Here is a 26,853-nt window from a genome sequence, read left to right on the forward strand (position 1 = left end):
GTGTGAAGTGAATAGCATGTTGTCATTTCTGAAGATTCCACCAGCTTGTCTTGTATAGCCGTTTTCTCAGTATCCCAGGCTTTTCCTACTAGCTTCATTAAGACTGTACGTACCTCATGTGCCCCTCTGATAACTCATCCATTCCCTGTATACAAAGAGCATTTGGTAAGACTTCAGCATCATAGGACTCCTCCATGAATTTAGCTGAGATACTAACATGTATTGTAGGCTTTTGAGTCCTGATTTGGCTATTTACTGTGGCCAAAAATTCCAGTAGAGCCAAACTCACAGTAGGTAATATTTATGAGATGCTTGCTATGTGTCAGGTGGTTCATGCTTTAGCACACAATCTCATTTAATCCTCAGATTAGACAGGAGGAACCAGTATCGTCCTCCTTGTCCAGATGATGAAACTGGGATTTGGAGAGGTTCAGTAATGTGCCCAGGTTCACACAAAACTGAAAAACTTTGCCAGATAACTTGGAGCTAAGGTTTACACAATATTTCAAATACATTTGAAGCCTTGTCATACCGTATGACATAGACTCTGAGCAAAGAGCTCAAAAACACTTAAGTCAGGATGACTTGGGTTCAAGTTCAGTCAGTTTCATCATCTAACCCCCTCACCCCACACACTGACTTTTACTTCAAAACTGCTCTCAGACTGAAGCTCAGACTCCTCTCTCTGACATTTGAGGCTGTCTGAAATTTGATTCCAGTCTTACTTTCTAAGCTATTACTCACAGGAGGTCTTTGCTTGAGGCAAGCTGTTTCATCCCCTGTGTCTGAAATGTGGTTGGGTGGGCCTTTAGGCTGCTGTCCATGTTTTAATCCATGTTATAGCCTGTGTAGAATTTCCTTTTGTTTTTAAGGCTGAATAATATTCCCTTGTATCTGTACACCATACTTTGTTTACCTATTCATCCGTCAGTGGGCACTTGGGTTACTTCTACCTTTTGGCAGTTGTGAACAGTGCTACAGTTGAACCTGGGTGTACAGATATCTGCTTTGAGTCTCTAGCAATTCATACTTAAAAAAAATACATTTTGAAGAATACAACTATCCTAGCAAAAATTTTTTAAAGAGGGCAGGGTTCAACTATGACCTAAAAACCGGAATCTCATATGCTGCTCTTCGGTGGAATGTTACTTTATCCGAATCTTGCCCGTCCTTTTAGACCTGCCCAAATCCTGTGACTTCTCTGGAGCATTCTTGGACCTCTGCAGTTGACAGTGACCTTTCCTTCGTTTAAACCCAAAGCACTCCTTTAGGCAGTAAGAAAAGAAAGAAGACTAATGCACTCATTTAGCTAAGAATCACTTAAATCCTGTTTCCTCTGTTTTTGTGCCTACGGTGGTTAACCCTTAAATTTTATGTTTTATGATATAAAAGTCTCACCTCCTAAGCTCTATTATAATCTCCCAGGGGCACAGGCCACAGGAGTGTCCTGTATTTTATTTATTTTTGCATAAAGAAGTCTCTTGATAAATTTGTTGCTTGCTTGTTAAATGGTTGTAGCCTAAATTCAGTCAAGGAAATCAATGCGGTTGCGCAGCCACATGAAGGGTTATTTTTACCTGAGTCCTGATCCATCCTGGATTTGAACTATTATTACTTTAGAGGTGAAAGAAACATGGCTTGGAGACTGGGACTTGGAGAACTCCAACATATTCTTGAGTATTTTTTGATGACATTTTAGACTAAATAATTAGCATTAAGTAAGGTATTTAAATAAACATTACCTGTTGCATTGCCACCCTCCTGATTCATTTCTCTGAAGTTAAAGGGTGATTGTGACACAACGTCTTGCATTTCTTCAAGAGGTAGGCACAACTTTATGTGCTGGGATAAACATTGAAAAAAAAATTCTTTTCTGTTGAGATAAAAAAATTTCCCTGTAACTAGAAGATCTTTTCTCCCCCTTTCTTTTTTGTTTATTCCTGGTGGTGTAAGGATTTCAGCATTCTGCAGATAGTCAAAAGGGAGGCTTCTGCCCAACAGAGTAGCTCTCTGTTATACAAAGGCGAAGACGCCCGTGTAAGGCGTTGTACAACACAAGTTGCTGTGTTGAGGTGTTCCTGGCCACTTTTTGCCAAAGCTTTCCAGGCCTGACAGCATGGCTTGTGTGCTCTAATGAAAAGAGAACAGATTCTTGGCTCCTTGTCCTGATTTCACTTTTGTTAGATAATGTGGTCATACCACTTAACTTCTTTGTGCTCCATTGTTATGGACATTGAAATGGAGACTTCATTTCTATCTCATGGGGATTTAGGAAGAGCTTAGTAAAAAGGTGCTTCAGTGTATATTATATATCAGAACTTTAGTAACTGTGGGGATGAGTTTTTAAGAAACTGCAGTGACTGTAAACAAATCGCTAAAAGTCGTTCTGAAGAAAATAAGAAGCTGGTAGATAGGCAGATGGGATGCCTAGTTAGAGTCTCAACAGAGCAGGGGCTTTAAGAATATTTTGGAAGAATTTGATATTTGGAGAGAAGCCTCCAAGTTCTCATCATGGTGAGAAGAAGTCATTATAGGAATTCCTTATGTGTATTTTATGGTTTAGTTATAATTTTATTTTCAATTTCGTTGAAATATAAACTTTCAGGGTTAGGGCTTCTTAAGATCTTAATGTTGCCCTGGGAAGAACTATGATATGAAAGATGTGAAACTCTTGTGACTTTTCTGTTGTGCACTAACGTTTCGTTTACCTGACATTGTGGAGGAATGTGTGTACAGTACTGCATAATGGAGATGCACAAAATATTAAAACTGTGCTTCACTATTTAACTTGAAAAAAGTGTTTTTGGTTAGATATCTTTCCAAAATGTATTGCATTATGTCTTTGTTGTCGGAAACAGAATACTGTCTCTCTCATTTTGGCCCTTGATTGTTAGGCTGTGTTCTGACTCAGTGCTGTAATGAGGCACTCAGGGCCCACTGAACTGAGCTGTTGGCTCTTATTCTAAACAACTCTTCATTTTTATACTTTTAGAATTATTTTGATCACTTCTTACTCCTTTCTTTGCTTCTCTGTCTCTCTTTTTTATCCTTTTTCTGTCTCTTTTTCCATTAGTGGCCGTTGTTTCTTTGCTTAGGGTGGGAGCTTTTAACCTGGCATTTCAACTGTATGCAAACTTTTATGTGCATATTATATGTGTGTTTTTTGGGGGGAGAAGGTCATAGCTTTCATTGGCCTCTCAAAGCCATCAACAACTAGAAAAAGATTAAGAAGTGCTCTGTGGCAGTATTTTTTAAACTGCAAGCTTCAGCCATTAAGTGATGAAAACCATTTAGTGGGTTAGGACCAGTTTTAAAACATTTTGTAATGAATAGAAGTGAACAAAGGATATCAGTCCATTGCACATGATATTTATGATTTTGTGAAACTTATTTCATACATATGTATACACATATGTGTATGTAAATATACACTCAAACACACATACTTGGTTGTGATGAAAATTTTATTTTTTACAGTGAGTCATAGTCAAACATTTGAAACATACTGCCATGAGAAGGCCCCAATTTACAGTTGTTTCCGCTGTTTCTCTGTAGTGTGCTGAGATGCCATATGCCAAGTTTATTATAAATGTGGCTGAAATGAAAGGGTAGCTAGAAGAATTTTCTTTTGTTTTTGAAATGTTCACAGAATTAATTACATAGGACAACTTAAAGGGGAAGGTAAAATAGAAGATAGGCCAACAGCGACACTAGCATGGTTGCTGCATTTGAAAGTAAAACCTGGTCCTGTGAGACCTGAGGGTGAAGGCCACAAGCAGTGGTTTTTAACTCTGGTTACACGTTTCTTTTTCTGGGGAGGCTGTACGAGAGGCAGATGCCTGACCCTTCTCCCGACCATTGAAATAGAATCTCTGAGGATGGGGCTCTGGAAGAACTTTCTTATAGAATGAAGTGCGTGGTCCTTGGGTTATGTATCTGTCAGGGACCTTTCCTCTGGCTTCCGGATTGTGGTCTGGAGAGTGGCGGTTGCTGGATGACCATCCTCCAGAAAAAACTTCAGTTTTCACTGTAATCACAGTAGGAGCACTCGAGTATTATTTGGTTATTCACAAGGCATCTGTTCTGGAATTCTAGAGATATCTGAAATATGAAGACAGGGATTGTTTTGACTTAGGAGTGTTTGTACATTCTTGGTTTAATGTCTGCCCTTGAGAAGTGAAAGATAAACTTGTTAATTGAATATGCCATTTGTAGAAAGGTAGAGCCTTTCCTTTCCCTCTTCCCTTTTCCTTCTTGTCCCCTCCCCTCCCCTCCCTCCCCTTCCCCTCCCCTCCCCTCCCCTCCCCTCCCCTTCCCTTCCCTCCCCTCCCCTTCCCCTCCCCTCCCCTCCCCTTCCCCTCCCCTCCCCTCCCCTTCCCCTCCCCTCCCCTCCCCTTCCCCTCCCCTCCCCTCCCCTTCCCCTCCCCTCCCCTCCCCTCCCCTTCCCCTCCCCTCCCCTCCCCTTCCCTTCCCCTCCCCTCCCCTCCCCTTCCCCTCCCCTCCCCTCCTCTCCCCTCCCCTCCCCTTCCCTTCCCTTCCCTTCCCTTCCCTTTCCCCTCCTAGATGTCAGAGGCTGGTTCCGCAGGGTGGTGAGAGTGGAGGCGGCCTTCTGTTGTCAGAGTGGTGTGCACGCTTCAGGACTTGCGGTGCTGTGGGCCCGGAGCATGGAGGTAGTGAACTAGGATGGCCGGGATGGCTAGGAGGTTGTTTCCACTGAGTAAATAAGTACATTGATTGAGCACATCCATCCATCCATCCATGGAGGGTCATGAGAGCCAGACTTGTCTCTGTTGGAGAAGGTAGATAGAACCTAATTGGTAAGTAGTCTTTGCCATTGTGAGAAAGGAGGCCTTTTTGGTGTGATCAGCCTATTAGAAGAGCAGGCTCCGGATTCCAGTAGGAGTTGCTCTGTGAGCCATTTGGGACGTAGGGACCAGGTAGAATGTGAGCGCAGCCCAGAAGTGGTCTGGCGGGAATGAGCTAAGCTGCTGGAGGCCTTCTGTGGGCTCTCTCACTGGCACCATCGGAGTCCGCAGTAGCCTGTTGGAGCTGCACCCAGTACATACCTACCTTATTATTTCCAGTTGAGTGAGTGAGTGGAATTCTAGGGGGCAAGAGGCGGATCCTCTTTGCTGCTCCCTTTTGTAAAGGTTTACAATGCTTTTCTTTCTTTTGTTTTTTGGGTATTTTTCTCCTTGGCATATTCAGAATAAAAAGGACACATAATGCCCAGCTCTTTTATGCACATACTTACGTTTAAGAAACTGTGTCTTACCTCCGACTTCTTTATTCCAGTGGTTACTTAATGATTTAGTTTAGGATCCTTTTTAGAGCATGATGCAATAAGAAAATACTGACTTTAAATTGTATACAGTTTCTTGTTAAAAAAATAATGAAGTACGGTCAGCCCTTGGTCTATGGGTTCCTCATCCACAGATTCAACCAACCACAAATCAAAAATATTCATGGGAAATATTCCAGAGAGTTCCAAAAAGCAAAACTTGTATTTGCCATGAGCCAACAATTATTTACATAGCATTTACATTGTATAAGGTATTATAAGTAGTCTAGAGATGATTTAAAGTACGCGGGAGGGCAGATGTGTGTAGATTACATGCAAATACTATGCTGTTTTATAGAAGGCATCCTTGTTTGAGCATCCTTGGATTTTGGTCAGTCTCTGCAGGTGGTCTTGGAACCAATCCCCCAGGGATACTGAGGGACAAATGTATGTCATTGATAAGTCCAAATGTTAATTGATGTAAAAATGAACTGTCCGGTCACTATTTTTCTGCTCCCTGGAAAGGAGGTTTAATTTGTTATTGCAGTTACTTGAATGTAGAGTAGACAGCTGCCTAAAACTGGAATAGGATTGTAAACTCCACCCAGCCTATCAGCTGCTTCCAGGAGTATCTTTTGTGTCTCAGAGAAAGGAGGCTTGTGACTATGAACATTTGAGTTATTCTGTTGGCAGATGTGGGACTATTTAAATCTTTGACTAATGCACATAGAACCTTCAAGGAAGAAACCCATAAACAGCAAGGGCATGTATCACAGTACAGGACAAACCTACTAGGAGTTCAAGATTAGAGGATGCATATCTGAAACATATAAAGTGGAACGGAGAGGGAGAGCACAGTTTCCTTTACTGTTTGCTTATTCAGATTGATAAAGCTTGTCCTGCTTGGCCCTTTTTCTTACGTGTTGAGCCGTGTTGGTGTATCGGTAAGGTAATTGTCGCTGTGTAACCCCCACCCCCAGTTAATTGCATAAAGCAGCGACCATCTATTTGCACACAATTCTCTGGGATAGCAATATAGGCTGAGTTCAGCTTGGTATGACTTCTGCTGGTCTCACCTGGGATCGTGAATTTGGCTTTAGGCATTCGGTGGCCTAACAGAGGCTGGATGGTTTAGAATGGCCTCACTCATGTGTCTGATGGTTGTCAGGCTGTGTAGTTCAGGCCCTTGTCTTTCTGTGTGACCTCTCCAACAGGCTAGCTCAAGTTCATTTGCATCATGGCTTCTAGCGTCAGTCATAAGGGCGGGGGAGGGGCAACATCCTAATACACAAATGCTCAAGCCCCTGCTTGTATCTCATCTTATAACGTCCCTTTGGTCAAATCAGTCACATAGACAAGTCCAGATTGAAGGGGTGGAGGATAAACTCTGTCTCTTGATAGAAGGAGTGGCAGAGTCAAATTTCAGAGGTTTTGCATATAGGGGTGGTAGGAATTGTTCCAGCCATCTTTGCAAACAGTCTACCACAGTTGGACAAGGAACCCGAGGGTGGAAGGATATAGTTTAAGGGTTTGTTCGGTGGTTACACGTGGCATATAGGTTTAATAAAATATTAGGCAGTGTATGGCAGTGTACTCGGTATTATATTTCAACAGAAGAATAGTTGTGTGAAAGTGGTTTGTACCATCCATGTTCTTAGTGATGAATGTATCCTGTGCATATTAGTCATTCAGTTAAATATTTATGGGACATTATTCATGGGCCAGCCCTGTTCTAGGTGATAAGAAAACAGCTGGGGGGAAAAGCACACACAATTCAGTATGTATAAAAGTCACGAGTAACAAAGAGAAATTTAAAGCTTAGCAGTGTGGCTTTTGATTTTGGATTTGTGGCAGCTGAGTTTGTTCTCCATGCAAGAATGCCACACAGGCAGATTTTTATCAAGAATTTAGCCGCCGTGAAATTTGGTTTTAAAGAGCAACTTGGTAACTGGTTTCTCTGCTAACAGCAAATATGTATTTTAATTATTGTATTCAAGAAACTGCCTTAAAAAGGGAGATTCATGTACTTTTCTACTAAAGAAGGCTGATCTTTCAATCAACAGATATTAAAGGAATAAATCAATTATTGTATTCTCATATCTACCAATCTAAGTAATTCTAGTCTATTAGTTATAAGCTGTTCAGACAGTTATTCAGTCTCTAGCATCTCCCATCTACTTGCCCAGGTGGGTTGGACTGTGAAGAAACCTTTTTGGAAGAGTCTTACCTAAATGGAATGAGTTAAGACACTTGGACTCGTTGCTTGTCAGGCCAGATTAGTTGGGTCCTTAGTGCTAGGGTGTCAGAAATAGACACGCTGATTGCATGGGAGCTGAGAGTTTTTCTTTACAGCAGCAGTCTTATGTACTCTTGCTAAGATTGTATTCTTATAGGATGAAAACAGGTATAAAAATGACCTGTTCAGTTTACCAGGTTGGGGGGAAAAAAGTCTTTTATAATTAAAATAATTGTGACCCATGTTTTGAAAAAAAAATCAGAACATTTCTACTGTTCTGTTTTCTATTCTGTTTGATCTGACAATCTCCTTGAATCCAGTGGTGACAATACTGGAAAAACTTGTTGCTCTAAAAATGTCACCTTTTGTTACATGACCCTGGAAAGGCAGGGAAGTTGGAAGTGACTTTTTTCTTTCTCCTTTCCTTTCTTTTTTTTCACCTTTTTATTAAAAAAACTTTTTATCACTGACATATGTTTGTTAGCACCCCCCTTCCCCCCCACCAGCCATCTTTATAATGTTGAAACTGAAAGGAAAAATGGAGTTAAGATGAGTTACAGTTAAGTGACTTTTGCTTGTGGCGTTGCGCTAGTCTTTGTACAAAATGACCTAAACCAACACTGCTCTTGCTGCCGGGAATTTAAGATCGAAATGGAAAGGAAGATAACTAGTGTTCTGGTTTGCAGTGTGAGAGCGTTACTGTCTGTTAAAATAGGAGCATTGATCCCTCTGAGAGTATATTTAAATTCTACCTTAAATTTAAATTCAACATGAAATGTACTATCTTTCAGCAAGTACATTTAAATTCTGATATTAAAGTCCACTAGATATAACATGAAATGATTTTGTTTGAATACCCAAGCGATAGCTGTGATATTGAATATCTAATATTGAATTGTATGTGGTCGGAGCCCATTGTAGAGATGGACAGGCTGTGTGTGTAAGGACAGTGCCAAAGTCAAGGCCCCATTGGATAGATATGAGTATGGGTAGGGAGGAGGGGAAGCCTGGGTTACTGTAGACTGAAATAAAAGGATAAAGATGAGAGAGGGAAACACCAGTTCTAGCCGGAATCGGGGAAAGCATAGCTCTTGCTCACAGTTAGCCGTGGTTGGTGACAAAATTTTTGGCAAGTATGACAGGGCTTTGGAGGAGTCTTATCCAGGATCATGAATTAATCTAGAGGTTTATTTTGAAAGGTATTTTCAATGTATAAATCTGTGCTCTCCATTTATCAGCAAAATGAATAAACATTATTGACCATCTATCTTTAGAAATGTTCTTGAAAAGTATAAAATGAATGGTCAGGCAGTAGAACTAGTGTTTTTAAAAGGATGAAACCATGCAACATTAAGACTTAAGATGTTAAGATGGGTATATTTTATTCTTTCTTTTGCAGACATACATTGGAAGTGTGGTTATATCTGTTAACCCATACCGGTCATTGCCCATTTATTCACCAGAGAAAGTGGAAGATTACAGGAACAGAAATTTTTATGAACTGAGCCCGCACATGTAAGTATGGTATTAAAGCATTAAGTTTCTCTTTCACTCCAGAGCTGTCTAGTTGACAGATGTGTCCAGCTGTTTCCTTTGAGTCTCAGGAAAATGTTTTAGTCATTTTTAAAAATTAGATGAAGGAATGTGGAAGTGAATTGTTATGCCTTATTTTAACAACAACAAAAAAAAAGGCAGAATATTTCATTTGGCCTCAGGCTCTTTAAGTTCTGAAATATTTGGGTTCAGTATGTAAAGTATCTTCTGTTAAAAATTCTGTGTAAGTAGCAGCTGCTGCTAATTATTTTTTCAAATAAAACAGGAATGTGCATTGTTTGTTATTATAAAGAGCCCAAGCAGCATTTTCATGCTCTTGTTGGGTCAAGAAAGATCCCAAGTGTTGGGTTGTGTAATAGTTTTTGAGGAAAAGGAATAAGTAATCCCTTCAGTTTATAATCTTCATGGACATTGTTCACCAGATGTGTACATTAAGCCAATGATTTCACCCTCCCTGAAGTTAGTCACTTGTTTGATTTTTCTGAGGTCACTTGTTATTGTAAATAATTCCTGTAAATAATAATCTACAATAATTACACAGTGCTGAGGTTGAGAAAACCTGAACTAAAGTGAAAGAATCTGTAGAGTTTTAGTTGTGTCCTAGCAGAAAAGAATTTTCTCTGTATGATTGAAGATGGGCTCTATTATTTTTGCTAGAAAATAAATCTAATAATTAAAGAATATACATACCACTGTCCAGATGTTTATTTTAGTTTCTTTTGATAGTGGAGCATACAGTGACATTTTTGGACTGTTTGGAACTAAAGATTTAAATAATTTGTAAAAATGGTTATTAAAAACTAAACACTGTATTTTACCAATCAAGCGGATTCTGATTATTCAGTTTTCTCCTAGAAGTAGGTTTTGCAAGTGAACTTGTTTCATTTTGCCTTAACAAAAATAAAATCTGGGCTTCCCTAGTGGTGCAGTGGTTGAGAATCCGCCTGCCAATGCAGGGGACACGGGTTCGAGCCTGGTCTGGGAAGATCCCACATGCCGCGGAGCAACTGTGCCCGTGAGCCACAATTACTGAGCCTGCGCGTCTGGAGCCTGTGCTCCGCAACGAGAGGCCGCGATAGTGAGAGGCCCGCGCACCGCGATGAGGAGTGGCCCCCGCTTGCCGCAATTAGAGAAAGCCCTCGCACAGAAACGAAGACTCAACACAGCCATAAATAAATAAAAATAAATAAATAAATAAAATTAAAAAAAAATAAAATAAAATAAAATCTATTGGGATTGACATATATACACTAATATGTATAAAATGGATAGCTAATAAGAACCTGCTGTATAAAAAAATAAATAAAATTCTAAAATTCAAAAAAAAAAATGAAATTTGTTTGATAAAGTTATCCCTATAGTTAAAGTCCCTGCAATGAAATACCTTATTTGATGCCTTAATATTTATTTTAAATTCTAGGCCTTGAAGCCATGCCTCTCAAATGCTTAGATCAGCTATGTCAGAATCCCCCAGGAGCTTAGGAAAAACCTAGTTTCCTAGGCCTTACCTCTAACAAGCCAGGAGTCTACATTTTTCACAAGCTTTCCAGGTGATTCATATGTATGTGCAAGTTTGAGAACATATTGTCTCAGAGATATATTTACAAATGTTTTCCCTTCCTTAACTGCTTACCGCAAATTATGATCTTTTACAATAATAGCATTAATGATAATAGTAACAGTAATGGCTTGTATTTATTGAATACTTACTATGTGCAGGTACGTCTCTAAATACTTTCCATGTATTATAACTCACGTCATTCTCAAAATAATCCTGTGAGGTAGGTACTATTACAAATGGGGAAATTGTCTCAGAGAAATAAGTCATTTATCAAAGCTCGTGGGTCGGGAGCAGGGGTGTGAAAACAGTCATCTGCTGTGCCTCTCAGCTGGAAATGGGTTCCACCGTTTTCTTCTTACGGCCTCTTACTGTGCAGTTTTATTCTGCTACCCTTGGGTTGCCTGTGTTCCTGCACCCTGGACCCTCCAGGATAACTTAGCTGTGCCTCAGTTTGCTTCCAGAGACCGCATGCCATTCTTCCATTTGCAGCTTAAATCTCCACTTTGGGGTTGTTTAGATATATAATAGATGTCCATTCTAGAACATAGAAATTCATGCTGTGGAATATCCACTTTTATCCCTGTTCCTGAAAGATTCCTATAAGAGGCTGCATAGCACTGCTACCCAAGTTCACCCCTTACCCCCCAAGGGAAAAAAACCACACCAGCAATAAAATAAATTCCCAGTGTGCTTAAGATAAAGACAGAATCTTTTTACCATGATCTATAAAACATTGTGCATGGGGTGGAAGGTACAATCTCACCTAATAAATCTGAATTCCCTAGATTCATATCACAGCTCCCTCCCCACCTCACTTTGTTCTTTCAGTCCTCAGCACACTCCTTCCCACCACGTCATCTTTGCACATTCTGTGCCTTCTGCCTGGAATGCTTTTCCCTCCCTTTTCCCCAAGGCAACTCCTGTTCTTCCTTTAGATCTTAGATTGCATTAGACCTCAAGGAAGAAATGTCCATCCCTCGCCCCCTCCTTGCCAAGGTCAGATCTATTGCTCTTGTCACAGTTACAGTTAAACATTTCTTTATGGGATTATTTGATTCTTGTCAGCTTCACCTGCCATGCCAGCTTTTGCTCACCATAATATTCTTAGCACCTGAAAGTAAGTGTTCAAAATATATTGAACAGGACTTGGTTTGAGTCCCAGCTTTTCCATTTACAAACCGTGTCATCTTGAGCAAATTACTGGAAAAAACTTCAACTCAGAAGTTAAGTAATTTGTTGTGTACAATGGGAAAATAATTATTAACTCATAGGATTTTTGTGAGGGATAACTATCTAGTAGATATTTAGAAAATATAATTATCTGATATAAGTAAAGTGCTTAGGGAATCTGACGTTATGGACAGCTGCTGCTATTAACAGTGATAAATATAATAATTAATGTAATAATGAGATATGTGGGACACATTTCCGACATTTTAACAGGCTCTTCCTTACCACTTTGTCCTTCACGGTGGGACATTTCCTCTTCCTTTAATGCATTTTCCTGCATTATCCTTTGTGAGTGTCCGTCTTTGACAGCATCTGAAACAGGGTCAGTACTAGCTAGGTTCCCTACTAAAACCCAACCTGATCTCATAGAATCTTTGTGATATAATAGGATAAGATGACTTCAAGCTTTTGATGCATTCTAATCGTAACTCTTCAAGAATTTGGTTCCAATTTGAATAAAAAAGAACTTAAGCAGCTGCTCAAACCAAGTACCTTGAAAATTGCTGATTAATTTGCCCCAGATTACATTTGAAATTTCATTTGACCTGTTGTTCACTGTTAGTCTGCAAAACCATCCAGATATTTCCCTCATAACTCATGTGTTTTTGAAGGTGTCCAGAAATTACCTTTCTTTAAATTTCAGACAACTGAAAAATATTTACATTCTACATAAGTACGTGACTCAGAGAGCAGAAATGAATAAAATGAAGATAAACCGTGGCTTCTTATCTTATGTTCCTTTTCAAAAATGGTTTTCTGTTGTCATACCTTTTCTGTTCCCTTCTCTGGATTCCTATCCCCTGTATGTTTGGAGCTACACCTTGAGCGTGATAACATTGGGTGGCTTGCCCAGAGAAATGAGGGCCCTGCTGGGCAGCATAGGTGATACTGTTTACCTTTCTAATTGTGTAAGCTGTGTCTTTCCAGCATGATTTTTAAATATTTTGCACATAAGGAATTTTTCTTAAATATCCCAGTGAGGACTTAGTACATTTCAGGCCACTCAGTAACTGCATTCATGGAGAACTGCCTCAGAGGCCAAACATCAGGGATGGGAAAGAATGATAGGGGAGAGATAAGGGAGATAACTGAACTATTTACTCTCCCTCCACTCAGAATAGCAGGGTGACAAACACCTCCTGATATTTTAGTTACCAAATCCACTGGCCTTCCCTTGGGTGATTGCCTTTTCACCTTGCAGCACTAGATAGAGTTTATCACCCTCAGATGGATCTTCCTAAAACTAAATCATGCTATTCCCGGAAACCTTCCTGGGCTCCCCATTACTATTTGAGTGAACTCCAAGTTCCTTGGCTTACTGTTCAGGCTCTTGGCCATCCAGCCTTCGTCCTCCTCTCCAGCCCAAACACCACTTCACGCCTTCGTGGAACCTCCTTTTGAGTCGCAGCTTTCCATGTCTTTTCCTTTCCGCCTCTCCCACCTCATACCCCAACTCTACTCTTAACATCCTGCCTGTCTCCTAGGTTCTGTCTTAAAGGCTTGATCAGCTCCAGACTAACCCACCAGTGGCTTTTCCTGCCTCTGAGTTCTCAGAACCACTCATGTGATCTGACACACCACCTTTCTTACTGTGGTTAATTGTGTTTCAGTGTCATCTTCTTTAATGAGGTAGAAGCTTCTGTAGACCAGGAACTTTATCCTGTGCATCTCTGTGGTGCTTTCAGTGCTCTTCTCTTAAGAGCTCAATAACAAGAGAACAAAAGAGGTTTTAAATAATATTTCATTACATTTTACTTGTACTGTCTCATCTCTGACAATTCAAGGAAATCAAACTATTCTTAGCATGCTATTTGCTGGGTTTATTCAAAACTTCATGCAGTATAATGAGAATTTTTTTTTCATTTTTATAAAAAAGTAGACTAAAGTATTATAGTGCTCTTCAACCCTGAGTGTTCAGGTTCAATTTTTTCCTGATGCAGAGCACTTACCATCTAATTATATGCAGTGTCTAGTGAAGGGAACATGCCGCTAAAAGGAAAAGTGCCCCACGACCAGTCCTTCCCAGTAGTCACGACCCAGGAGTGAGCTGAAATGTGTCCTTCCCACATTGAGACATGGTGTGGTGACCATATTACGTAGGCATTACAAGCACTATTTGAAGCAAGCTGTCTTTCCACTTCAGTAAATGAAAAGCCTTGCAACAAATTCGAAAAACTGAGAAAAATGTCCTAAGGCCTTGAAAATTTTCTGGCTACTCTCACCTAAAAATGGACAAGTGATTAATGGGAGGATTTGGAATATGTTCCTGTCAGTTGTCCAGATGTGAGCCCCTGTCTCTAGGGAACCTCCGACCCCTAATTTTATGACAGTTGATTTTGCAGGACCAGATACTAGTGCCCAGAGAATGACATTGCTAGAAAGCTTGAGTGTTTTGAGTCCTTGTTAATCATGTTATTTTACTCCATTCAGGGTGAACCAGATACATGTTATCAAAAACATTTCTGACTGTATCTCAAAACGTGCCAGTGCTGTGGTTGGGTGTCCAGAGCTTAGGATAAGGGTTTAGGGCAGAAGCCCCAGGTGTTGTCCCTTTTCTTGTTACCAGTATTTTCCTCTATAGCGGAGTTGAAATTCTGTGAGTAAAATTTTATTTGTTTTGAGAACTTTTATGACAGCTAGATTCTGAATTCTCATAGAGGTTGCTTGTACAACCGGGTGTTAAAGTACTTTCTCAAGGAAAGTGAGAAGGAGTGTGTGTGTGTGTGTGTGTGTGTGTGTGTTGATGTGATGTCGCTGAGACTTTTGTATTATTTCCCTCATTTCCTTTTTGGAATAGTGGAGCCTCCCATTGATTCAGTCCCTCCCAGAAAACCACTTGCAGAGAAGGGTTTTATGCTTTTCCATCTAGCATTCTTTCTACTTTTTGCTTTAGGAAAGTTACTCATTTACTGAGCAAATGTTTATCGAGAGCTTACCATGTGCCAGACTCTCTTTTAGGCACTGACATAGAGCAGTTGAACAAAGCAGATAAAATTCTTGTCTTCGTGAGGGAGACAATCCTCAAACTTTAGTATACAGAAACCAAGATTGTTCAAACCATTGGTTAGGGGGGAAAAGGGTAGAGCAAAGGGAGGGAAGCTTTTGTGAAAAACAAAATGAATTTAAATAGTATTCTTATAAAGCACCTCTAAGCCATGTTCTCTCAGGTAGTTTAAGTCAATAGCCCATAGGTTGTGATCTGGAAGGGTCTGCATCTGTGTACGTCTGTAATCCACATGAGTAACTTGTGCAGGGGGGAATCTGAGCTCCGTCTTACTCTTTAGTTGGGATACCTTAAGTTAACATCTCATGTGGAATGCCACCATTTTAAAAAGAGCTCAAATTGCCCCTTTCCCTTTCTGCACGACTGTCATGGGTCAGAATAAGCAGAAGGCAGTCACCATGTTTGCTGTCTTGGCAGATACTTGTTGGATTCTGGACAAATGTGGATGAGAAGACTTCTTGATGTAGAGAGATTGATTCCTGTTAGCAGTGCGATGCAATGTGGTAGTGAAGGATAGGTGTTAAATTGAAGCTTCCTGAGGCTGGGTCCATGCTGAGAGACACGTCTGGGCTTCGCACTGAATCAGATTTTACGAAGCTCCACGAACTGAACTTCCTGCCTTTAACTCTCAAACTTTTATTCTCAGTCTGTTGCTTTATGGGAGTTATTTTCAAAACAGTGTCTTTCAGAATATATACTCTTGGCAGAAAGGGACCTCAGCTAATTTCTCTTTCAGATTATGAACTTTTAAAATTAAAGTTGGAAGGTTGGTTCTATACTACCATAATGTTTTTACCATGAAAATCATAGTGATAGAAGAATACATTTATTAATGAAAAGTGTTTTTGTATGTCTGAGAAGTCTCAGAATCCTAATTTCTAGATCCCTAATTAGAATTTTTATCACTTCTCAGAAAATGCACGTCTCAGACTTGAAAGTTTATTTTGAAAAGGCAATTCATAAAGCCGAGCACACGTTCATACCAGCATACATGATTATTTCATTGGTGTATAATAATAAAGGGAAAAAATTGATTCTTGACAAAATAGGTTGCTTCCTGCCAGAATGTTACAGGACTTTCACAGGCCCTGAGAAATTCTGCAGCCTTCTGGAAGAGATCCATTTCATCCAAAGGAATGGCACTGAGCCCTCAGCCCTAAAAAGCGTTAGCCTAACACTTCATCTGCACTTGGAACCCACGTGAGGAGTGCTGTCTAGAGGGGGTGTGTTCAGGGGAGGGGTGCCTCCTTTGTTGTTGAAATAAGACTCACTGCTGTGGTCTGGTGCTGGGACTTGTGTGGCAGTAGGACCGGATGGGTGGGTTGAAGGGAACTGTGTGGGAGTTTGTCTAAACAGGGGCTGGCAAATACTGGTCCTGATGCAGTCTGGAGAAATCAGCAAAGCCAGGAGTAATAGAAACAGAGTGCAGTAAGGCACTTAGGGGGCCCATCCTTGGGAGACTGGGGAACCAAGAGTGGGCACTGGGGCTGTCATGGGACAGAAATCCATGCAAGGGAAGCAGGCCCTGGAGGACCAGCCCCAGGAAGGGGGCTTGCTGCTGTCCCCACGGTCTAGGTGTACTTTCCACCCCCTCCAGCCTGTCTCAGGGGTCCAAATCCCCGAGCAGAAGTGATTGTTCATTCATTCGATCAACATTATTAAGCATCTACAGTATGTGTGAGGTGTTGGGGATACAAAAATGATTCATCCCTAAAGATTCACAGCCTAGTGTGGGAAACAGACCAGTGAGCAAATAACTAGAGAAGAGAGAGAACTGCCGTGAAAAAGGTGGGAGATCAGAGTGACCATGTGTTCAGGCCTGCCCTGGACAGTCCGTCACTCCTGTTGTATCAGCATAATTATCAGTAGTGCCCCCTGTCCTCACAGGTGTCTGAGTGTGGTCCCCGTGGATAAGGTGCTGTGGGTGTGCCAGGGGGAGGGTGTTCAGCCCTGCCTGAGGAGCTGGGGGATGGGACAGTGGGAGTCTTGAAGGATAAATTTGCCACATAGATAAGGAATAGGATTTAGGCCCAGGAGATAATTTTCCCAGCAGGGCGAATAGTGTTGATCCAGTGATTCAGCAGTTGTTATTTGAGTGCCTGTCAAGTGCCAGGCATGAGTGCAGGTACTGGGCAAATATCTTGGCCCTTTTGAGCTTACATCCTAGCAGGGGGAGAGACCATAAACCAGAGAAGGAAATAAACTAAATGGTGTTGTAGATGGTGACAAGTGCACAGAAGGACTGTGTGAGGGTGAGGGTTCCACGGTGTACCATTTGAAATAGGGTGGCCAGGGATGCCTCACTGAAATGGTGATACTCCAGTCGTGTCCTGGGGGTGAGGGGGCGAGGCGTGTGAAGTGCGGAGGGAGGAGTGTTCTGGGCCAAGGGAACAGCACGTGCCAAGAACTGAAGGGGAGACCCAGAGATACGACATGGCCCGTCCGTGATCTCAATTCCTGTGGTTCCCAGAGGCTGGAATGCAAGATGCAAGCTGGGAAGGGGGATATATGGTAGAAGAGGAAGAGCAGATCTGGGTCGCAAATGGCTTGTGTGCTAAGGATTTGCAATTTTAAGCAGGCAGAAGGAGAGATAAGGTCAGCCTTGAGATTTGAACTGTTCTGGAGCCCCAGGGGAAGAGGAACTCAAGGACAGTAAAGTTTAGGGATCTGGTCGGCTTTGGCAATAATCCAGACTAGAAGGGAAGAGGGCAGAGTCTCATCTGGAAATGGGGGGGACATTTCAGAGGCAAACCCGTAGAACCCAGTGGGAGTAACTGAAGAGTGAGGGGGGCGGGAGGGAGGCTCAGAGGCCAGTCTGACTCCTGGCTGAGCTGGGGGTGTGGATGCCAAGCAATTCCCGAAAAGCTGAACTAGTCTGGAGACGGCCTTGTAAAGCAGCGGTGGGCACTGGGGGTTGGCATGAACATGGAGTAGGAGGCTTCCTCCCTGACACCTTCGTGTCCCCTGATCCAAGCATGGGGACGGAGTGGCTTGTCTGAACGTAGGGAAGAGAACGTGTGTAGACCTACATTTCCAGTATTGGCTCCTTTGCACGCATGCTCAGTCACTGAGCATTTCTCTTTTATAAATGTGCTTCTGAACGGTTTTAAGTAAAATTTGAATAATCCCTCATTAGTGTATGAATTTACCATGTAGCTGTTTTATTTTTAAGGTAATTATTTGTGCTGTGTTCAGGGGTTTATGCCTCTTAATTCCTTGGCTCTCCGTTGCTTTGATCTTTCTCCTCAGGTGATTAAGATTTGGGAAGCAAATAGACCCGCTTTTGCTGTGTGTGAACTCCCCTCTCCCATGTTTTCTGCTTTTTGGGTCTGCGATTAGCTGTGTATATTTTTAAGAGAGTGCAGTTTTGTAGTCTTGTTTTCTTACTCCTTAAACCTGATGGCTTGAAATTTCAGCATTGAGACATTCACTGCTCTCATCAATTCCCATGGTCCCTTGTCACCTGTTTGTTTTATTCCCCTGTGGCCCAAGAGCAGATGTTATGTGTTTTCTGATACCAAAGGTATGGTTATTTCCAATACCAATTCTCCAACGCCAGCTGGGTGTCTAACGATACAATTCAATTCTGGCGCTAACTACCCAGAGTTATTGCAGGTCCCAGAGGTCAAGGGCTCGGCCCCACAAGACAGCCCCCACTTCAGATGCCAGTGAAAAAATGGAGTGCCCAGGCCACCCACACTTCTACCCAGCTGACTACACATTTGGGGGTTTCCACTACCCCCTCAGGTTCAGTACTTTGCTGGAATGACTCATAGAACTCAGGAAAACACTTATATTTACTGGTTTATTGTAAAGGATGCAACTCAGGAGCAGCCAAATGGAAGAGATACATAGGGCAAAGTATAGGGGAAGAGGGGTGCAGAGTTTCCTTGCCCTCTCTGGGCAGGCCAGCTTCCCAGCACATCAGTGCCTTCAACCCAGAAGCTCCGGAATCTCCTTGTTGAAGAGTCTTTATAACCCAGTCTGCAGCCCCCATCCCCTTCCTGGAGCTGGGGAGGTGGAGCTGAAAGTACCCACCCTCTGATCATGTGTTTGGTCTTTCTGGTGACCAGTCCCCAGCCTGAAGCTACTTAGGGGTCCCACCATGAGTCACTTCATTAGTGTCAACTCAGGTGTGGGCAGAAGGGGCTTGTTATGAATAACAAAAGGCAGTCCTATTACTCAGGAAATTCCAAGGGTTTTAGGAGCTCTGTGCTGGGAACCAGAGACACAGGCGAAATATATTTCTTATTGTACCACAGATATGCATGCACGTATGGATACATCCTTCTTAAGAAGCATAGAAAGCTTGTCCTGAAATACTTGTGTTAGCTTCCTGAAGCCAGGTTAATGTCAGAGTTTCTGTATGGTGTTCTAGAAACCTGAATTAGTGGGCCTTCTTTTTATAAGAAATATCTTAAGGGTAGTTCAACCTAAGGGTAGTTCAGTTCTGTAAACATTGAATGTTATAAAGACTCAGCTGTCCAGTCCCCTCTCAGGCACCCCCTCTACATGGGCCCTGGACCCCATCTAGCCCCTCTTGTACCCTTAAGGACATTACTCTGTGATTATTTCCCCTCTCCACTGTATTATCAACTTTTTCTTCTCCCTCTTCCGTTTCCACCAATGTACATGCTATAATATTTCTCGATTCCATGTCACCTAGCTATCACACTGTTTGATTCCCTTTATTACTTTTTGAAAAAGTTGCGTATACTTGTTGTCTCCAGTTTATCTTCTTTTCTTTATTAAATTCACTCTAGTCAGACTTTTATCTCTCTTCTCCATGAAAACTCTTCTTTTCAAGATCATCTATGACCTCCATGTTGTCAACTCCAATAGTCAGTTTTGAATCTTCTTCTTCCTTTACTTATCAGTAATATTTGACAGTGTGACCGGTTCCTTCCTGAAACCCTTTTTAAAATTTGACTTTCTGGCCTCCACATTTTCCTGTTTTCCTCCAGCACACTGGCTGTTCCATCTCCTGGGTGGAAGGCTGGATGTGCGTCTTCCTCTCTACCTCTGACTGCTGGTATGTCCAAGGGTTTGGCTTTGGGGCCTTTTCCTCCTCCTCTGTAGGCACTTAGATGAGCCCATTTGGGCTTTAAATATGTCCTGATGCCCCCAGATTTAGGTCTCCAGCTGGACCTCACCCCTGAGCTCCTGGTGACTCAGCTACATTCAACCCTTCAGTATCTCCTGGGGTGTCCAAGAGGCACCTGGAACTTCGCATGCTTCAGACTGGAGGGCACCCCCGTCCCCATCCTTTCTCTCTTCTCGGGCAGCGGCAGTACCATCCTTTGGCTACTCACACCACAAACCTTTTCTTCCTTTTCTCTCCCACCCCTCATTCAATCCACTATCGGGTCTTGTTGGTGCTGCTGCCTGTACCTATCCCAGTCTCGCCACCACTGCCACCGTGCTCGTCTGAGCCGCCATCCTTTTTCACTTAGATTATTGTGGTAGCCTCCTAACGGATCTTCCTGTTTCAACTCTCCCATTGTCGCCTTCTCCCACACCTCGATCCCCCAGCCATCTTTTCCCCAAAAATGTGGTGGCTGCGGGCTAAAGTCCTCTTTCTTAAAGATGCCCATTGGATTGTTTTTCTTTGCTTTGGAAACCTGCAGTGGCTCGTGTGTGACCTGCAGAGCTCCACTTGATGTGGGCACGGGCCGCCTGACTGCACTTGTTAACTTCCCGTCCCCTTGCTGCAGCCGTGCTGGCTCCTAACCTCCTCACTGCTCCTCTCACACGCCACCCACTCTGCGTCACTCTCTCCCCTTCAAGGGACCAACGTGTTTGTTCTCTCACTTCAGTTAGGGAATGCCTTAATCGTCACTGATTACCTAAAATACCTAAAATAGCAACCCCTACCCCGGCCATTCACTGTCCCCTTAGACTACTTTACTTTCATTCGTTTATCATCTGACATTTCACTAGGTGTTTGTTGTGTCTTTGTTATTTGTCTCCTGTGTTTGAATGTCATCTTTAGGAGAACAGGGGCTTTGTTTATTTCACATAGCAATTAGAATCCACGGCAATTAGAATAATGTTTGTCCTGTAGCAGCTACTCCATAAGTATTTGTTGAGTGAGTGACTGAATTAATGAATATGAGGAGCCTACTCTTTGTTAGAAACTGTGTATAGAAGATACACGTGGTCTTTGTCTTCACGAATCTCAGGCTAGTTGGGAGGAGAGGGGAATGGCTACATCAGCAGGTCACTTTAATATAATAGCGTTCTTGCAATGACAGGGAATAAGGTGGAAGCACAAAAAATGGGTGGGTTCAGAGATTCTGAAGGTGACACCTATGTTGAGTCTTCAAGAAGGAATTCTAGAAATAGGTGGCCACTGTAAAGTGTAATAATGACCTACATAGAAGATAAAGCAAAGGACGGACCAGTTTGGTTAAGGCACAGTGAACCAGGATGATAGGAAGGTATTTGAGGAAGGTAAAAGGTATTTGAGTTGAGATGATAGCTACATGTAGAACTTTTTTTTTTTTTTAAATAAAACATTCAAATACCAGTCTACTTTAATCATTGGGAGGATTGAAGGATTATGTTTATTCTAAAGTAATAGGAGGAGAGTTTGGGATGAGGGCATTACTTAAAATTACAAGCTTATGCGTCGGGAAAAATTGCCATCTTGCATTTTCAGTCACCGACTGGAAAAAAAAATTCAGACTTGTTAAATATGCCTAAGTGTGTACGTGTATAAATGCAGTGTTTTAATGAATGAGTGGTAAATGACTGAATGTTGAAAGGAATTTTGTAAGTATAAACAGATGTTAGTTCATTATGTTTTATGACAAAACCTCTAGTTGCTGTTGGTGATGAATCATAATGTTATTCAGGAGGAAGAACATTTGATATACAGCAGTCCTGATTTTCACTCGTCATTGACTTACGTGAAGGATGTGCTCTCCTTTGGATAGGGCACCCTCCCCTTGGGATATTTGTGTTCATTGTCTGAATGCGTGGGCTGTCAGCTTGAGGTCTGAAAAGAGTATGCCCAGTTACGTTAGAAACATAACGTAATAGATGGTTTAGTCTAATTCCACAAGAAGTTAGCAGTAGAGGAGTAAGTTAGAATGTGTACATTTTCTACTAACCTTTGTCCTTTAGTCCACCTCAACAGCACAACATTAGAAAGCACCTGGACGGAGGGAAGATTTGGCTGGTTTGCACCATGGACCTTTATTTTTGGGAAACACAAGCAGGCATCTTCTTAGGTTGCCTACTTAAGACCTAGATTGCCACCGGAGGGGTCCATTTCCACTTTTACCATCTATATTTTCATGAAGCATGGGTTGCTAAGGGCTCTTGAGTGTTTCTTTAGGACTTGCTAGTTTTTAAGCCACTGCTTTGATTACTTTCAAAAGACATAGTCTCACCCTCATATACCCTACCTCACATTCCGTCCTAGAGTGTTGCTGCTGCTTTTCTCTATATTTATAATTGCCTTGGCCATTGTTAAATGGCAAAAGCTTATACATAATTTTCTCGTGTGAATAGCATTATGGATAAAAACGAGGATGTTAAAAATGGCAGAATCCCATCCATGATCGGAGAAATGTATTAAAGACAATGTTACTGAAGTGTAAAGTTGTTAGGACATAAATTATAAAATGCACCCATGTAGCTATTTAAGATTACGCAATATGGGTGAGTCATTGCTGTCTGGTTACTCATTACCTGGAACATGGGTATAAGGAAGGAGGAAGTGTGGAAATGTGTATGGGTGTTTCTTGGACATTGCTCCTAAAACAAAGAGAAAATGGTGTATAATGCTTTGAACATTTGCTTCTTTTTCATAATGTAATATGATTGTCATTATAACAGTATCCTATCTATGATTGTATGTACCATACTTTGTCTTGCAGGCATAGATAAGGTAGCATAAGTGAGTCTTAGAACTTGAAAATCTTTGTCATTTTCTATATTTAAAGATTTTTCTTTGGTGTTTGCAGATATATGGCATTGATCTTGAACAGAACTTAGAAAATTAAAATCAGTCCTAAGAGAAAATTTTGACTGTGAAAATAGAGAGGTTGAGTTTGAATAAATTTGTGGCTAGGGATCAGTTAGTTGTAAGCTCTCCTTCTCTTGGCCTCTTCTTGCCTATCCCACTGTTGCTTTCATTTCTTCTTCTTTCCAGGCACCCTGGTCTTGTATTGTTACACTCACTTCACTCTTCTCCACGTATTCAAATCCTACTCATCTTTCAAGATGCATCCGGGGTACACCTGCATTTTGAAGCCTCTTCCCAAAAATGCCACTTGGTAGTCCTAACACGTATTTTCCATAGCATGCATTATGTCACAGTTGTATGGACTTTGTTGCATACTACCTTATATATTTCATTAATTGTTTCCTATTTAAGGGTTGGACAAGAGGAAGCATCTTCTGAGCAGGGACTATGCAATTATAATTATTTTCTTGCCTCAAGATCGTTGGTCTTAAAATCCATCCACTATGTTTGTTTATCTATAGTTAACCTCAAGTCGTACCATCCTAATGTATTGTGTACATTATAGAACATCCACAAGAACAGGAACTTTAAAAAATGATAAAGATCTGTAAGTAGAAGTTATAATATTTTATATCCATATTCTAGTGGCTCATCGTGGGCATACCCTGAGATGCACACACCTCACTTTGGAGACCTAGTGTTAGGGACATGTTAGGGACTCAGGAAGTATTTATTTTTAGCCTTCAGCTATTTTCTGCTGGTTGTTAACAGATTTTCTACCTGTCCAAAATAAAACTCAAGGCAATAGTCTAAGTATGTTTGACATCTAGTTAGGGAGTATCAGGAATGTATTAGAATAAGGTAGGTTATGCTTGGACAACAAGGCTTCACAGCTCAAGACACAACACACTGAAGGTTTGCTTGTCACTGACCGTGCAGTCTGATGGGGGTCAGATGGTGTTCCTCAGAGGCTGTCCTCTAAGTGGTGACTCATATTCAAGCTGTAGTTGTAGCAGCTGGAACACATGGCTTTTAAGGTTGCTGTGGGAGGTGAAGAGAGAGCATAGTCAGCTCTTCCTCATTGGCTGGTGTGCAGTCACATGGGCCCAGCCTCCTGCAAAGGAAGCTGGGAAATGCACCCAGAAAGGGGAAAATGGAATGGGATTTAGTCAACATGTGGCATGGCCTCCTGTTTACTAGGATCATCTGTTCATTTCATTAAGGTTGTTACTGTTTGATAATTCAACTCATGGGTTACCATGTAAAGCAAGCTTCTGTATGAAAATAAGTCCTCTTAAAGCACTTTCAAATATTTTTTCCTTGTAATGACTGTAATCACCGTGCATTTTCACATTTCCATTTGAATCTTATTTGAATACATTTTAAACTACAAAAGTAAAACTGTTCATTCATTTTTCATGTTTCTGTTGTTATTCCTTTTTTTTTTCATGCTGCTATTCGGCAGAGACTAGTGGCTTATTGGTTTATTATGAACAAAGGTTTTTAGTAGTGTCACATTTCATTGCAGTTGTTCACAGAAGTAGTTAATATGTGAATATTATCTAAATGCTTTAATAGTTTATGCCAGTAGATCTGTCTTTGGTCCAATTCCTATATTACCAATTTTCTTGGAACCAATATGTTTATTGAGAGTTTTAGAAAATTAGATGCTGATCTCATCTATATTAATTCACATATTCATCTATTGGGAATTGTGGCAAAATGGTTTTAACCAGCTTTGAAACTTAAGCCAGTGCAATGTTAATTTTTTTGGATTCAACTCTTCTGAGAATGAATGAATAAGAATCAGTTTCCCTTACACTGAGAAGTTTAAGTTGTGTTTAAGGACAATGTTAGTTAAATCCTTTTTCCAAATATGAATGTAGTCAAAGATGGAAGGTGAAGAAATATTAAAATTTTAGAGATGACTGCAGAAGAATATTAATATTACTTCTGACTGATAAATTTTCATTTTAAAGCTATAATACTAATTTTCATGGCGGGAAAACCAAAAACAACCCTTCACTCCCAATAAATAATGTCACTCTGTATTTTCATCTTATATAATGTAGATGATATTACTTTTTAATTTTACTTCCAACTTATACCAGTTATTCTCTTGTTAATTTTGGCCATGATCAAGTACTTTGCAAAAATGCTTACAGTACGTTCTTTACATACTTTTCTTGCATCCTCTTAATCTGGAAAAATATACTTGTTTTTTGGTAAACAGTTTCATTGGATATAAAAAGCTAGCTCCAGTTTATACATATCCATGCATTTATTAAATAGCTAATTATCTTTGTATGTGTATTTATCTTTTTTTTCATACAACACTGTATCTCCTTTTGGGACTAGACTAAGTTTTCTATTTTCTTTGAATGGTATAAGAGTACCAAATCAAGTATCTTGCTCATTGTCACTGTTAATATTTGTAGGTTGATGTACCCAAAGGTATGATTAAAAATCATTGTCAATCAACTCTTTGATGACATTAAATAGAACATTAAACTATCATATAGTTAAAATAGGATTCTGCTTAACCGTTAAACTAGATGCACACTTGTATATTGGGGGTTTTCTACTCTTCTCTCTGTTTGGAATGCCTTAGCCTCCACAATCTGTGTGTGTGTGTGTGTGTGTGTGTGTGTGTCTCTCTGTCTCCACAAGTTCTCCTCCCTCACCTCTTTCAAGTTTTTGCTCACATGCCACCTTCTTAGCGGGTCCTTCCATTGTTATCCTTTCTAACAATTTCATCCTGCTCCCCTTTTCTGCCCTGTCCCAGCATTTGCCATCCCTCACTCACTTTATTTCTCTCTTTTACCAACTTCCAGCACATTATACTTTACTTATTTTCTTTGTTGCCTGCCTTCTCCTCCACCTCACCCACAGAAGGTCAGGTCCATGTTCACTTCTGTATTCCCAGTGCCTAGAACAGTGGCTGGCACATATTAAACAGTCTGTAATATCAGTTAAATAGATTAGATAAACCTTTAATCACATGTTCAGAAATTTCTGATGTTCTAGGAATTCATATCAGAAGATGAAGCCAGACTGTAAGGACTTTGCTTGGATATCTTAGCTTGATATTTAGTGACTTCTGAAAAAAAAAAGGGGGGGGGGATATTTTCAAATGGTGTGATATAATTTTTAAAATTTAGGAACCACCTTCTTTAAGTATTCATAATAGAGAATAGAAAACAGTAAAGTTATTCAAGTATGAGATGTGAATGTAATAATGATAATATTACAGCTAAATTTTCACAGGTAAACTTGTGCTGTCAACAGATTTATTGGTGGTGGTTTTGAGTTATGAATGCCAGCAAAGAATTTGTGAATGGAAAATATTTAATTCTAAGGTTCCTTTCAACTCTAAAACCCTATGAGTATATGATCCTCCTGTTTAAGAAATGTGTGGTGTATTTTAGGAAAAAATTCATTAAAATTTTTTTTTTAATGTTAGTGAATAACCGGTTTGCTTCAGTTGTCTAGAATAACTAGGTAGTTGGGACCATTTCATTCTTTAGAGTTTCTGAGGTCACAGTCTAAATTAGAGAAATTGAAGATTAGTTAACATATCTAGATTTAAAGCCTGGTTTTGCCCTCTTCCAACTTATTGTCAACTGGGCACTTGTGACAGAAATTCTGCTTTATCAGCATGGAGATGTACCTGCAAGGTCTTATTTGCATGGAAAAGAAGGCAGATATTTTCCAATTCTCTTTATAGAGGTAACTCTCAAGAAATAAGTTTTATTAACTCTTTTTGAGTTGCTGGTGACCAAGATTTGGTTAATTTACTCCAGAGATCGTAGTGAATGGAACTGTACATTTTCATAAGCACATGCCTTTTTTCAGTACCTCCAAAAAAGCATGTAAGGAAAGAGTCCTCTTGGAATTGGCAAGGAAGGAGAAGAATATTGGAGTTTTTCAGAAGAGGTGGGGAGTTTTGAGGTGATTGGGTGATGGGTTAGGAGAAAGCATAGAATTAGGAATGAATAGATACAGAATCCAT

General features: G+C 40.8%; 1 protein-coding gene across 5 annotated transcripts in view; it reads left to right on the forward strand.

The window, feature by feature from the left end:
- MYO1B (myosin IB) overlaps window positions 1–26,853 on the forward strand; it is a 183,336-nt gene that overhangs the window by 41,464 nt on the left and 115,019 nt on the right. For all 5 annotated transcript variants that reach the window (XM_057551139.1, XM_007171453.2, XM_057551137.1 and 2 more), the window contains exon 3: window positions 8,917–9,032. In XM_057551139.1, coding sequence (XP_057407122.1) covers window positions 8,917–9,032 — 116 coding nt within the window. The remainder of the gene's footprint in view (window positions 1–8,916; window positions 9,033–26,853) is intronic.

This window comes from Balaenoptera acutorostrata, chromosome 8, assembly GCF_949987535.1.
Source record: "Balaenoptera acutorostrata chromosome 8, mBalAcu1.1, whole genome shotgun sequence".
NCBI classification, from domain to species: Eukaryota; Metazoa; Chordata; class Mammalia; order Artiodactyla; family Balaenopteridae; genus Balaenoptera; species Balaenoptera acutorostrata.